The 14537-nt window shown below is 58.7% G+C and overlaps 1 protein-coding gene across 3 annotated transcripts; it reads left to right on the top strand.

Moving 5' to 3' along the window:
• Window positions 1-935: 935 nt before the first annotated feature.
• PRODH (proline dehydrogenase 1) lies at window positions 936-14208 on the top strand. Of its 3 annotated transcripts, XM_050980417.1 has the most exons (14): window positions 937-1250; window positions 1812-1999; window positions 7384-7418; window positions 7724-7873; window positions 8007-8071; window positions 8413-8529; window positions 8662-8741; window positions 9008-9089; window positions 9389-9481; window positions 9574-9720; window positions 9871-10046; window positions 10127-10225; window positions 10626-10714; window positions 13291-14208. In XM_050980417.1, exons 1-14 carry the CDS (start codon window positions 948-950, stop codon window positions 13470-13472), a joined length of 1806 nt encoding a protein of 601 aa, XP_050836374.1. In that variant the 5' UTR covers window positions 937-947; the 3' UTR covers window positions 13473-14208. The 3 variants fall into 3 exon arrangements, with proteins under 3 accessions (XP_050836376.1, XP_050836377.1, XP_050836374.1); XM_050980419.1 differs by lacking the exon at window positions 9574-9720 and having other exon boundaries at window positions 936-1250; XM_050980420.1 differs by lacking the exon at window positions 10626-10714 and having other exon boundaries at window positions 936-1250.
• Window positions 14209-14537: the final 329 nt, after the last annotated feature.

Below are 14537 nucleotides of genomic sequence, written 5' to 3'. Positions count from 1 at the left end.
AAGTACAGGGGCTTGAAACTTCTCTCCCATAACAGGTTCCACAGGTCTGAGATCCCTTCTCCATGTGTTTCCAGCTCCACAGGCTGGACATACCACAGCCTGCCCCAGGGACGGCTACGAGGGAGCAAGCACCCTTTGATGCATCCTTTGGCCCTCCCTGGGGCTGCCTGAGCATTCAGTAGCCCCTTGGCCCCGCAGGACTGGACCCGGGTCCCCTTCAGGGCTCCCTCGGGACCTTCATGATTTTCCCAACGGCTCCTCCAAGGGCATGAGGTCCTCTTTGCCCCGCTCCCAACACAGCTCCAAGAACAGAGTTCCCTTCAGGCCCCACCTAGGGCTCCCCTCGAGCCGCACCTGCCTTTTCAGGCCCTTCCTGGGGCTTCCGGGGAGGGAGGTGCCCCTGGCACCGGCTGCTTCAAGGGGATGGCAATGGGGAAGGCACCGGGCAGGGGGCTGCGGGAACGGAGTGCGCTGGGCAGGGTGGTTCCAGTCCTGGTGCTGGCCCAGGTGACCTTGCCAGTCCCGGTTACTATCCCCGACCCGGTACTATCCCAGCATTGGTCTTGCTCGCAGTTACAGTCCCAGTGCCAATCTCGGTGCCGGTGCTGGCCCCGGTTCCTGTCCAGGTCCCAGTCCTGGTGCCGCTTCCGGTTTCGGTTCCAGTGCCGGTCTCGGTGCCAGTCCCTGTCCTCGTGTCGGTGCCAGTCCCGGGATCAGTCCCAGTCCCGGCGCCGGGCCCGGTGCCGATCCCAGAATCAGTCTCAGTCCCGGTCGCCGTCCCGGTGCCGGTGTCGGTGCCGGAGCAGTGCCGGGGCGCGGGGCCGGTTCCGGTGGCAGCAGAGCGCGGCCAAAGGCGGGGCTGAGCGGGGCCGCGGTGCTGGGGGCCCGAGGGCGGTCCCGCGCGGGCCGTACTTAAGGCGGCTGCGGGCGGCGGCCCCGCTGTGCCCATGGCTCTCGCAAGCGCCGCCCGGGCGCTCCGCACTGCCGTTCGCCGGTGCGATCCCCCGAGCCGCCCTCGCTCCGCGCCCGCCGCCGCCCCCCGCGGGTTCTCCCCGGCGGCGGCGGGCGCGGGAGCCCGGCCGGAGCCGCCCCCTCCCCCGCGGGGCGCGGAGCGGGGCCCGCCGCCGCCCGCCGTGGATTTCGGGGACCCGCGCGAGGCGTTCCGCAGCAAGAGCAACGCGGAGCTGCTGCGGGGGCTGCTGGTGCTGGGGCTGTGCGCCGTGGAGCCACTGGTGCAGCACAACCGGGAGGTGGGTGGAGGAAGGAGTCTGGCTTGGGGGGGCTTCTCCGGGGCGGGGCTTGTCCCCGTTCGGGGGGGTCACCGGCTCTGCACCGGCGGGGCTCTCGCTCAGGGGCGCCCGCTCCGGGAGGTGCCAGCCTCCTTCTGGAGAGCGTTCTTGCGCCCGGAAGCTCCATTTTGGGACTGCGAGTCCCAGCATGGGCAGTGCCCCTTCCGGACGTGTCGGTGAGGGGTGGGGGTTCTGTTGCTCCAGGAGTGGCTCCAAATGGGGAGGATCTTTCGTTTCGGGAGAGTGCCTGTTTTGCAGGATGTTAGTGCGTGCCAGGGATAGTCTCACTCCGGGATGTGCCGGTACTGGGCTGGGGGGCTCTCACCCTAAGAGAGAGTGCCCATTGAGGGACGTGTCATTCCCCTTCCGGGGGGAGCCTAGGTCTGAGGGTGGCGGTGTTGGAGAACTCTTGGACCCGGGCCGGGGGGTGCCCGTTTTGGAGAATGCCAGTCCTGGGTCGTGGGGACTTTTCCTACGGGAGTGCCCATGCGGGACGGGTGCTGAGCCGCCGATGACCCGCAGCTGCTGCAGTTGTGCCAACGAGTGCTGGGGCAGACGCTGTTTGAGCGGCTAATGAAGATGACGTTCTACGGGCAATTCGTGGCCGGGGAGGACCAGGAGGCCATCAAGCCGCTGCTCCGGCGGAACCAGGCCTTCGGCGTTGGCGCCGTGCTGGATTACAGCGTGGAGGAGGACCTGAGCGACGGGCGGTGAGTGCGGGGCTGGGGCGGGGCGGGGGCGGGTCCTAGCCGCGCTGCCATTGGCTGCGCCTGCCCAGCCCCCCGCTCCCATTGGCTGCAGGGCCATGCGTCACGGCCTCGCCCCCCCCGTTGCACCGCCCATTCAGCCCGGTAGTGGCAGTACTCCGCACAGGGGGGTGGCAGTGATCTGCCCACAGGGATGGCAGTGCCCCGCACACAGCGAGGGTTGTGTTTTGCACACGGGGGTGGCACTGCCCCGCACACGGCGGGGGCTGTGTCCTGCACACTGGAGTGCTGAACCCCAGGTGCTGCCCCCTGTCTGCTGCACCCCCTCTGTCCCCATCTATTCCCTTGAACGCACCAGAGTGCACCGTCCTCGGTAGTGTTGTACACACCGAACCCTCCTGCACACCCTGAGGGGGTTTCCCCACCTCTATTTTCCATCTCCTATGGAATGCTAACCCTCCCCATTCCATCTTCCCTCTGCCAGCCACGTCTTATTTTCCCTAACCCCCTGGGGCGCTGTGTCCCCCCCCCACACCCCTCTGCACACAGACAGACAACACACAGCGTTGGTATCACACTTGAGGTCCCCCTTCCCCCCCCCCCATCGGGATGTTGCCCCCCCATTCCTGCCCCTGCCATTCCTTACCATACAAATGCTGCCTCACACATTTTGGTGGACTCAATGATCTTGGAGCTCTTTTGCAATCTTAACAGTTCCATGATTTCCACCCTCCACCATTTCCATCTCTCTCAAGCTGGGGTGATGCCCTCCTTCCCGCACTGCCCCCCACTCCCAGGAAGCCTTCACTGCCTCCCGCCCTCTGCCAAGAGCTGGCGCCAGCCCAAAGCTGCCAGTAACTTTCCATTATTCGGGCTCCAGTTCCGGTCAGCTGCGCTCTCCGGATCGATGGGCCGCTGGCTGGCACCTCACGGTCACGGGGGTGGGTGGTGTCCCCCCACCCACAACAAAGGTGGCCCTTCCGGAGGACACTGGCTGAGGATGCGCCGTCCCCCGGGCAAGGCTGCACAGCGGCAATCACTGCTGGCAGCTGGGGACACCGTCCGGCTGTCATATGCTTGTCACATGGTGTCAACAACACAGCGGGAACGGCTTTTTAGGATGGTTTGCGAGCAGGATGTGAGTCAGGCAGGTACTGGGCCCCATATCTCTGGTCAGGCACGTACTAGGCCCCATATCTCTGGTCCACACCCGGGAACTGCTTATCGGGGATCCCCATGTGCTGTGGCGGATGCCACTGCCCCTCGCTGCTTCTGCTGCTGCCGCTGCCATTCATCCCCAGGAGTGAAGGGTCTGTGGGTCCCTGATGGGAGCAGACACTGGTGAGAGCAGCACGGGCACGAGAGCTGTGCGGGGGGAGGCAGGGCTGCACCATCCCCGAGTGGGCTGGAAACTTTGGGGTTTTTCTAGAAAATATTCAAAACACCCTGCTGTTGCCAGGCAGGAGGGCGGCTGTTTTGAAGGTGTGTGGCTGCTTTTGAAGGTTAGGTGTAGTCCGGGCACACACAGCCGTGGTCCAGGCAGTGTTCAGCATTCCCGGGGGCTGGGCCAGCAGCATTGGTGCTGCCAGGCTGTCGCTGCTGCCTGGCTGTACCTCGGCCAAGGGCTTTCCTGTGGGAGACCATAGAAGACTTTCAGACAGGCTCTGCCTGCAACTGTATCCCTCCTGCTGATGGGTGCTGGTGGTCTGTGAGCTGGCTGGGCTGTGTTGCTCCCCCCACTGCAGATTTGGGGTTTGCACATGTGGTACTCCTGGCTAGGTGATTTCTGCCTGTGCTGTGTGGGCCATTCACGTTCAAGAGACTTCCCGAGGCATCCCTGCCCAAGCCCCAGTAGGATTTGCCTGGATATCAGGAAAAGGGTCATCACCCAGAGGATGGTCAGACACTGAATAGGATCTCCAGGGAGTGGTCGTGGTCCCAAGGCTGCCACTCGAGGAGTGTTTGGCCAATCAGGCACGGGGTGGGATTATTGTCCTCTGCAGAGCTAGGAGTGGAACTTGATGTCCTCATTCGTCCCTTCCACCTCAGGATGTTCCATAATTCTCTGAACAGGGACCAAGCCCAGGATGGGATTGGATGGGTTATGTTGAATGGTGTCCCTTGCCAACCATCACTCTGGGTCCTCCCAGGCTCTGTTTGGGTTAAAATCACAAATTCTAGTGATTCTGCCAGGGCTGGTGCTGAGTTGGACTGCACATGGTTGAGAGGTGTGGGCAGTCCTGTGTTCATGGCTGCTGGACCCTGGAGCTGTGTCCTTCCCCTTGGTGAATGCTTTGGGATTGTGCTGCTGCCAGCCAGGAAGCAGAGTTACCAACCACAGCAGTCAGTGGGTGTTTTGGCCTCTCGGTGCCATCTCTTGTTGTTCTTCTGGAGCAAGCCTGACATAAAGGCAGGGAAATGCCCTCTCTGCCCCAGGGATGGGCTGTGGCACCTCTTCCACAGCTGGGAAAAACAATGCAACGTGGGCAAGAACCAGCTTATCCTGCCTGCCACAGGCCTCTGCATGCCCTGCTCAGGCTGGCAACCAGGACTCTGCCAGCTTGTCCCAGGAAGCTTCAGCCAGGTGCTGAAGGCTGCTGCCAGGTCATGGTGACACAGCTGGAAGATAAGTGTTCTCCAGGCAGCAGAGGTCTGGGGGCTTCAGCTTGGCTGCAGCCCTGGGTGGGGGGATGGAGAGGCAGCACTGGTACCTGTGGGGTGAAGCAACGAGGCCCCCCCAGAGTGAAGGTGGTTGTAGCCTCCTGGCAGTCCTGGGGCCATTGTTGGTGCACGGGCGTCCCAACATGCACGTGGGTTGGGGTTGTGCTGACACAGGAGAGGGACAATCCCGCCCCTAGCATTGTCAGGTGCTCTTCAGGCTCTGCCATGCAGAGTGTGGCCTTGACTTCCTCTAGAAATTCCTTGTGTTGTTATCTGACACCTGCCCCAGTGTGGGATCACTGTCCCCAATCTGGGCAATGCTGCTCCCAGAGCTGCTGCCTCCCCTTCTCCTCCTGTTCCCAGTGTCATTCCCAGCTGCCACCCCTATCCTGTGCTTTGTCAGCATGTTCCCTGGGATCATGGGGCAGATTCTGTTTAGCTTCGAGCTCTTCAAGGCCTGTGGTGGTCCTGGGCTGGTGTGTGCTGACAACTCCTGCATGGAGCAGGTTGAAGGTCTGTTCTGCCAAGGGCTTTGCTTTATTCCTACCCATGGAATTTTAAGCACCACCCATAACTCCAAGATGGACTTCATGTAACCATGAGTCTTTTCCTTGGATGTAGTAATTCAAGGACAGCTTCTCCCTGATCCCTCATACCCTTTGCCAGACCCATTTGTTGATGAGCAAAGCAAACATGCTGTGCTGCTGGCACCCTCTGGGTAACCTGCAGGGCCAAAGGGATTATTTCCAACAGTGGGACCTTTGTGCTGCTCCTGAGCTGGTTTACTTAGCCTGATCCAAAACTTCCTGAAAGCCCCATCTGCTGTGTCAGCTGGATTAGCTTTCCCAGCCATCCAGCAAGTCTTCACAACCTGCTTTAAGCAAGTATGAGCTCCCAGGCCCTGAGCTCATACTTGAGGCTGTTCCTGTCTGGATACAGTCTGCCAGGAGCATCTGGACAGTGCCCGGAGATGGGACCTGCTCTGGGAGACTTGTTGTGGGTTTGTGGAAGGGATGGTCAGGTAGAAGCTGGGTTCAGTGGCACTTGGTGGGTGAGGGAATGGCTTTGCTGGCCAAGATTAATATTGCAAAGTGAGCAGCTGATATCCAGGACAAAGTTATTTCTTCAGCTGGAAGCATCTTCCTTTATTTTGCTTGATGCAAAAGAGCAAAGCGAGCACTGTGGCACTGCTTTGAATGCCCTCCTAGAGGATGAAGGAACAGCTGGTGCAGTCATGCAGCAAAAATGCTCCTGGGAAGGGTGTGTTTATCTTCAGGAACATAAAACACTCTAACTCCAAGGGCGCTGTTTGCTATTTGAGCTGTGCGCCTTCACTCCAGCCACTTGTCCCCAGTACCTTGGATGTGGTGCCCAGGGTGTGCTCAGAGCTGTCCCCTGTCCGCAGGACCCATGTATGCCCTCATGTCACAGCACTATTCAGCTGAAGCTGTCCCCTATGCCATGCCACCAGCTCCAAAGGGAGCTTCCACCTAGCAAGGGCTTTGCTGAAAAATCCCATTGCTGAGTGTATGATCTCTCCTCCTTCCTTTCCTCCACCCTCTGTACTCAGGGAGAAAAACCTGCTTTCCCTGTCCTCAGGTGAGTAAAATCAGGGGGCAGAGCCTGCTAGATATGGTGCCTTCTGCTTCCCATGAGCTCCAGCTGCTCCTGCCCTGGCTCGTGCCAGGCTTTGTGGCCTCCTTGAGCAATGTGGGGCTGGTCCTGGCTCAAGGGGGCCAGAGAGAAGGGCTTGTTTCTAGTTGTTATGCTTCCAGCGGCCCCTAATCCCTGTCACAGGGTTTTCATATGGGAGAACGTGTCCTGGGACTCTGCCATTTGCCTCTCTGCTCTCTTGGCCAGGCTGCTGGCTCCGGATGGGTGGCTTTGCTCTTTCCTTCGAGCTGTGCTTCTTTGCTGTCCGGCACAGCAAAGTCTGGGGACAGGGATGCCAAAGCAGAGGCCTCCTGCAGGGGATGGCTCTGCTGCCATCCAGGGCTGCTCTCCAGGAGCTGGCCCTGTTCCAGGTCAGATCCTGGTTCTGCAGCTGGGTTTAGGGTGTCAGCAAGAAGGCTTAGCTACTCAAGCTCAGGAAGGATGTCATGAGTTGGCCATCACCCCCCAGGCTGTCAGAGTCTTGTTATCTCCATGGCAGAGAGTTTGGGCTTAAAATGACATCCGAGGTCAGCTGGAGTTGAAAACGAGATGTTGTTTGCGAGTTGTTGCCTGAAGCAATAGCACAGAGAAGTGTGGGGCAGCAGGCACTCTCAGCTGAGCGTGCTCAGGGTCTGGAGGAGCTCTGTGCTTTGTTGTCTGGCTGCTGGTGCCATCAAGGTGAGGAGGCAGCGGGTTGAGGTTTGGTGTCACCACAGCAAGGAGCATGAGCAGGTTGGAGATGGAACATGCCAGCCCCACTGGACTGACGTTGTCTTTGCCATGGTGTGGGCTTTTGGAAGGCAGCTCTAAACCCTTGGACAGGGCATCCTCACTGTGCTGCCTCAGGGCTCCCAGATCTTCCCCGGATGGATGGTGAAGCCCTGTTCCCTTCCACAGGTGGGTTTTGGGCATCTGAACTGCCAGGTGGATCCCATTGGTGATGGGATGGCAAGGGAACAGCAGGGTCCAGCACCAGGATGGCAGCACAGGAGCCTCAGAGCTGTCCTGTCCATCAGCGTAGGGCTGTAGGGGGTTGCTGAACTGGCCCTTATCTTTCCTGTTTCTCTTCTTAGCTCCCGCACCTCTGCAGCCGAGAAGGAGATGGGAGGTGAGTGACAGGAGATAGCCTGGAGGTCTGGGCACCGCAGGCCTGGTGTTGTGGGGGAAGGACCCAGGTACCACGGCCTCAAAAAATGAGCTGGATGAAGAACAACGTGGTTCCTGGCCCAGTCTTGTCCCTCAGCAAAGACTCGGCCTCTGTTGAGGCACAGAGAAAGCAGGGCCCATATTAGTGCTGGGGGCTCTTCTGAGGTCCAAGCCAGAGCCTCTATCCCTTCACCCACACTGGGAGCTCCTTGGGAGGCTGTAGGAACTTGGTGGGGCATGGCCCATCTCCATCTTCTTCCACCCCAGGAGCAGAAAAAAGGGAGAAGCAATACCGAGCCCATCAGGGATTTGGGGATCACCATGGTGGAGTCACTGGGGCCCACACCTATTTCTATGCCGATGAGGCCAAGTGTGACCAGCACATGGAGACTTTCCTCCGCTGTATTGATGCCTCAAGTGAGTGCTCCACGTGTCCTGGACAGCCTCACTGTGCTGAGGACTGCAAGGATCTCTCAGTCCTACCACCACCATACCTTTCCTGCCCAAGGGCTGATGGTCAGGTTGAAGCTGTACTTGTGGTTCCATCCAGGTGGCAGCTCAGAGGACGGCTTCTCTGCCATCAAGCTGACAGCGCTGGCCAGACCCCAGTTCCTGGTGAGTGCCAGAGCTGTGACAGAGTGTGGTGGGGCAGAGCCAGGGTCACAGATGATGCTTCTGCTGGGGCAGATGCCAGGTGACATCTCTAGTAATGGCAGTGAGGAGTGGGCACCAACAGCCTGTCCCCTGAGAGCCCAAGACCCCTGGAGACCCTGCCTCAACTTTTGGCAAGACACAAAGAGCTTAGGACTTTAAAGGTGACATAAAGGTGGATTTGTGGGGTCTATACTGCTCTGCTCTGGGGTCAGCATCTGCCTCGGACTGGGTGTGATCTTGCAAAGCCCTTGCAGGACAGGAGGCTCCAGCCTGGGTGTCTCACCTGGAGCCCTGTCCCACAGGTGCGTTTTTCAGAGGTGCTGGTGAAGTGGCGGAGGTTCTTCCACCAAATGGCTGCAGAGGAGGGCCAGGCCGGGCGGGCAGTGCTGGACACAAAGCTGGAGGTGGAGAAGCTGCAGGTGAGGCCCTGCAGGAGGAGGCTGTGCTGCAGGGATGCACTGCTGGAGGTGGCCCTGGATACCGAGGTACCAGAGCAGCCCTGAGCTGTGACACCTCAAGCAGACAGACCCCAATACTTCTTTTGGTGGCAGGAGGCACTGGCCAAACTTGGCATTGCAAGCAAGACAGAGAGCCAGCAGTGGTTCACAGGCGAGAACCTGGGCACAAATGGGTAAGCTGCCTGGGAGCTGGGAGTGCTGCAGTGCAGGGACACTGGGGGACTTTGTCCCTGTTCCTGGGGCAGCAGCAAGGGGAGGTCTCCAAAGGCCTGCTGTGGCTCAGCATAGCAATGGAACATAGGGGAAGTTTGGGTGGAGGTGACAAGACAGGACAGGGTGGCACATGTCATGTGTCCTTCCTGCTGGTGGGGGTTGGGAGCTGATAGAGAGCCCCCTGACTTTGCAAGACACCAGCAAGGACCTGGCTCTCTGCTCCCAGCACTGTGGACCTGCTGGACTGGAACAGCCTATTCGACAGCCGCACCAAACTCTCCAGGCCTCTGCTCATCCCCAACAGGAAGGTAAGTACCCACCTTTGCTACCCCTAGAGTGGTCCCTCAGAGGCTTTGTGGAAGCAGGGCAAGGGTCTCATACTCTTTCAGTAGGTGGTGGTGGCTGCAAAGCTCAGCCATGCTGTGACCACAGTGTGCAACCACCAGGCTGGCAGGGTGGGCATCCTGTCACGCCCTGCTGGCTGGTGGGGGCTGGGGGACTGGGGTGGGGCAGCAGTCCTGGGGATGGGTTCCCTCCAGGGGTGTTTGTGTCCCCCATGGGCAGAGCTGGGTGCAGGCAGGGTGCCACGTATCTGTTCTCATTTCAGACTGGGCAGCTGGAGCCTCTGCTGTTACGCTTCGGTGAGGAGGAAGAGCTGCAGATGAAGAGGGTGCTGCAACGCATGGATGTCCTTGCAAGGGTGAGGGGGCCTTGAGGCTGGAGGAGTCACAAAGGGGGACACATGGAGCAGGTGGCCCTATGAACCCAGCCTGCGTGTCCTTCACCTCTCAGAGAGCCATGGAGAAGGGCGTGAGGCTGATGGTAGACGCAGAGCAGAGCTACTTCCAGCCGGCCATCAGCCACCTGACGGTGGAGACGCAGCGCCGCTTCAATGGGAGCCAGCCCCTCATCTACAACACCTACCAGTGCTACCTGAGGGTGAGGCCGGCGTGTCCCGGGGCACTGCTCCAGCACGTGGATGGAGACCTCATCTCCTGAAGCCATGGCAGTACAGTGGCACAGCTGCTGAGGCAGTCAGGGGTGGCACTGGAGTAATGACCTTGTGTCATCTCTTCCTCTTGGTCACAGGAGGCTTACAACAACGTGACAGGGGACGTGGAGCTGTCACGCCGGGAGGGCTGGCACTTCGGCACCAAGCTGGTGCGTGGCGCCTACATGGAGCAGGAGAGAGAGAGGGCGGCTCAGATGGGCTACGAGGATCCCATCAACCCAACCTATGAGAAGACCAACGAGATGTACCACAGGTAGGGGACAGCCCCAGCCACACTGCTGCCTGTTGCCCCGGTGGAAAGAGGCCTCACCAGAGGCTCGTCTTGCCTCACAGGTGCCTGGACTATGTTCTGGAGGAGATCAAGCAAAGCCGGAAAGCCAGTGTGATGGTAGCGTCCCACAATGAGGACACCGTGAAGTTCACCCTGCGCAGGTGGGTGCTGGGCAGGCAGCGTGGTGAGGCAGAGACAAGGGGCTTGAGGAATGTGGGGGGCAGGGAGATGTGCTGTGATTTGTCAGGTCCCCCATGACATGAGCTCACGTGGGGGAATCCTGGCTCCCAAGTGGTACTCAGGGCTTTAGATGGGGCTTGGAGCTGAGGTCTGTGGAGCTGGGGCACTGTGGCCCCAGTGCCTGCAGAATTGGTCCCATCATCAACCCAGAGGCTGTTGTAAAAACAAATCCCTCACGCTCTACATCCCAGCATCCATCTGGGACATGGTCAGTGCCACACTGTCCTATGTGGAGATGATCCCCAGGCTTCTGGTGGGACACACTGCCCTGGTGAGCTCTGCTGAGTCTGCTCTCCCCCTATGCTGAGGCTCATTTTGCAGGATGATGGAGCTGGGGATCCATCCCTCGGACAAGAAGGTGTGCTTTGGGCAGTTGCTGGGCATGTGTGACCAGATCACCTTCCCCCTGGGTGAGTGATGGGAGTGGGGTGCTTGGCAGAGGTGCTCCAGCCCCACTGAGACCTCTAAACAGCTGCTGTGGGTCGGATTAGTCCAGGAATGCAATGAAGTCAATGCAAGGAAGGACGGAGGACGTAATAAGAATGAAGGACGGAAGGAATGCACTTGCCGTTGCGGATTCTGCCGCATGTCCCTTACGGTGCCCGACATGCATTAATGCACTTCCTCATTCCGGTCCTTCCTTCACTTCCCTTCCGTTCCTATCCTGACGTAATTTCCTTGGTGTCTTCCCCCACTTCCTCTTTTTCTCTCTTCCCTTCCTTTCTCTTTTCCATTCTTCCTGTCTCCTTTTCTTAGTCCTCCTTTCCTTCCTTCTGACCGATTTTTTTCTTACCTTCCGTGGTCGATTACCTCAGTCCTAACAGACTAAATATTAATATCACCACCCCTTCCCCCTTCCTTGTCTGTCCTCTCCTATGGCGAGCCGGCCTTGTTGGCTGCCGGCAATCCCGGCCTGCAATGACGGTCAGGCCTGCCGTGCCCTGCAGCCACTCCTGCACTCCGGCCGGCCCGCCGGCCGGCCGTCCCCGCCGCCTGCCTTCCTTCCTCCGGCCATGCGTCCTTGGCTGCCTTCCTTTTGCGTCCTATTCCTTTTTCGTTCCGGCCTTGTCAACTCGTCGGCAGCTGGCCTGCCGTGAAGTGGCGGTAAGGAAGTGGCGGAAGGAAGGACGGAAGTGGCGGAATGAAGTGGCGGAAGGAAATTGGCGGAAGGCAGTGGCGGAAGGAAGGAAGGAATTAATGGGAAAGGCATGAAGAAGGCAATTGATGCAGGAAGTGAACGGAATACGGAAGCATGGAATTACGGCAGGCAGGAAGTAGAGTAATTACATCGTTACTGTCACTGGCTGAGCACAATGTCTTGCCATGGGGAATGCTGTGACCCCTGGGTGGGGGTTGGGGAGGATGTAGATGAGGATATAAGTGAAAAGTCACATCTCTCTCCTGAGGCTTCATGAGCCTCTAGTGGCTGGGCTGGGACATTCCTGCTTTGGAGTCTGAGCAGAGATTGGGGTCTCATGGTGGGGCAGAGACTGGTCCTGGCAGACAGAAACCCTCTCCTGTACTTTCTCGGCCTGGGGGTGTCCCTTGGCTCCATGGGAGGTGCACACCGACTCCTGGGCTCTCTGCTAACAGGATGACACCAGCCTCTTGTGTGACCTTGTATTGATTGCACTGAGCTAGGGGTGACTGCTGGGGATATTTCTCCTCAGGGACACCTTTGGCTCGCAGGCAGTTGCAGTTATGCACTTGGAATGAGCCCATGCAAAGCAGAACTCAGTTTACCTCTAGTGGAAAAAGTCCAGGCGATGGTGAAGAGAAAGAGAGTGGGTTCTGCCAGAGGGTTAAATCCAGAGTTTATTCCAGGGTATTACAGTTCTGAATCTCAGTAACTGCTCCAACAGACTCCGACCACATGACTTCAACGCCTTTTAAACCCACAGGGAGGTGGGAGGGAGAGGATAGGTGAGCCACCAAACCAGGTGGGAGGGGGAGGGTCTCAGGGGACAATGACACCTGGACAGGCCAATGACTCCAGGTCCAAAAAACATCTTTTGAACTTCTGCCAATCACACGATGCCCTTGCTGGAATGTGGAACTTGACAGACAGTAATTAGGAATAGGGCAGGGGGCAGGCAAGGAGGAAGTAGTCACAGCTGAGGGACAGGATTTAGCTTTACACCACAACAACCTTGTCGTCAGCCACCAGCCCAGGCAGCAGAGCAGCACTGCCAGGGGCCTGGACAGAAGAACACACAAGTGTCCAGGTACCCAGCCCTGGTCAGGGACTGATCCCCCTGCCCACACCAGTGTCCAGAACGGAGTTCCAAGGCCAGCAGAACAGCAGGAGGCAAACTGGGCAGTTGTCCAGCACAGATGCTGCTCTGTCCTGGAGTTCTCTTGGAAGCAGGGCTTGGCCGCCTGTCTGCAGCCTCATCCGGTCATGCTGGAAAAATGTGTTAACTTGATGTTTCTGGTTGAATGCTCCTTGAGCTGGCCCAGCCCCAGCTGCTGACATTCCCAGGGCTCTTGGTGACCTCTGCCCGCTCCCTCTGGCATTTTCCCAAGCTCCCGGTGCTGAGCCGGGGGAGATGCACCTCTGCCCCCCCACCAGGCTCCGCCGCTGCTGCTATCCTGTCCCAGTGCCCAGCCACAGCCTTTTGCACAGCCATCAGGGCATGGGAGGGCAGGCAGGGAAGGGCAGGTGGCTTTTTTTCCTCCCCCTCCCCTTTTTTTATTTCCCCCCTGTTGTTTCTTCCCCCCCTGTTTTTATTTTACCCCTTTTATCCTCACCCTTTTTCTTCGACCTTTTTTCCCCTTCTTCTCCCCCTTTTTTCTCCCCCTTCCTCCCCTTTCCCCCCTCTTTTCCCCCTTGCTCCCTTTTCCCCCATGTCAAGTATCTTCCTCCTCTTTTCCCTTTTCCCATTTTTTCACTGTTTTCCTCCCTTTTTTACCTTTTTTTTGTTTCTTTTTTGCACATTTTTTTTCTCTCTTGGCAATTACCTGAGCCGCAGCCTCTCTCCCTCAGGCCAGGCTGGTTTCCCTGTGTACAAGTACGTGCCCTACGGGCCGGTGAAGGAGGTGCTGCCCTACCTGTCCCGCCGGGCCCAGGAGAACCGGGGCTTCATGCAGCGGGCCAACCGTGAGCGGGACCTGCTCTGGAAAGAGGTCAAGAGGCGTCTCCTCACAGGAAACCTCTTCAGCCCCTGACCCTCCCTGGAGCTTCTGTACCTTCGCCCTGAACCACTGTCACCATTCCCTATCCTAGTTCTGCTGCAGCTCCCCCAGCCCCCTTTGCCCAAGAGAGAAGTGTCCTTGTTGCTATTGAACAACTCACACCTTCAGTGGCCTCTGGGATCACCCCCTCTGGCACTGCTCCAGGGATGTCCTTCTGCCATCTCTGGGGAGATGCTGGGGCTCTCCTGCCAGCCTGCCCTGTGCCTTGATGAACACTGTCCTGGTGTTCTTTCCCTGGCAGGATTACACAGGGTCATTTATCCACTTGCCTTGTGTCCATGGGCACAGGTCCAGGTGGGCCAGGTGACTTGGGGACAAGCTGGCCTCATCCAGAAGCTCCTCCAGCCTCTGCCAGGGTTGGAGCTTAGCCTCCACCAGACCTTTGAAGGGGCAGGATCAGCCCCTGTTGTCCCAGACAGCTACCTGCCTGCTCACTGGCTTTGCACTGACCAGAGCTGGGCAGGTCTAGGCTCTCCTCCAGCCCACTGGGATAAGCTGCCTGGGGTTGTCCATCCTCAGGCACACATCCAATGGAGCAGGAGGGGTGAGGGGAGTGGGCTGGCCCCATCCCTGTACCATTCCTGCCCGCAGTCCCTGGTTCTAATGATGGACCATGGCAGTGGGAGCACCAGGAGCTGGACCACAGCTCGTCTCTGCTGTACACTGGATTTGTAGAGAATGGAAATAATTAAATCACAACTGTTCCTGCTCCCATCTCTCTCTCTGTTCTTGGGCAGCCACATGTGCCCAGGCACTGCTGTGGTCTCAAAGGGGGGTTAATGCTGCATGCTTTGGCCTGAGCCAGAGCCTGGGGAAAGGAGTGAGGCCAAACTTCCTGGGACAGGGACTGGAGGAGCTGTGGAACTTCCTGTGATGGGTTTGGGGGGAGCTGGGAGCCCTGGGCCATCCACATACCTGCAGAAGAGGGGGTGGTAGCATGGGAGAGACCTGCTTTTGGGGTACATGCACCCTGTAGGCTTTCATGCCTCAAATTAGGGGCACTTTTTCCTGGGCTCTGCAGGACCACAGGCATCTCTG

This window comes from Serinus canaria, chromosome 15 (assembly GCF_022539315.1).
Source record: "Serinus canaria isolate serCan28SL12 chromosome 15, serCan2020, whole genome shotgun sequence".
In the NCBI taxonomy this organism is placed as follows: domain Eukaryota; kingdom Metazoa; phylum Chordata; class Aves; order Passeriformes; family Fringillidae; genus Serinus; species Serinus canaria.
Note: the sequence above shows the minus strand (reverse complement) of the source record. Positions and strands in the feature narration are given on the sequence as shown.

What these genes read in the sequence shown, in the direction of transcription:
- PRODH (XM_050980417.1), top strand. Translation starts at nt 948, where the DNA reads ATGGCTCTCGCAAGCGCCGCCCGGGCGCTCCGCACTGCCGTTCGCCGG. An exon ending in TGGTGCAGCACAACCGGGAG is followed by an intron (nt 1,251 to 1,811) that starts GTGGGTGGAGGA and finishes GATGACCCGCAG; the next exon opens with CTGCTGCAGTTGTGCCAACG. An exon ending in TGCTCATCCCCAACAGGAAG is followed by an intron (nt 9,090 to 9,388) that starts GTAAGTACCCAC and finishes TTCTCATTTCAG; the next exon opens with ACTGGGCAGCTGGAGCCTCT.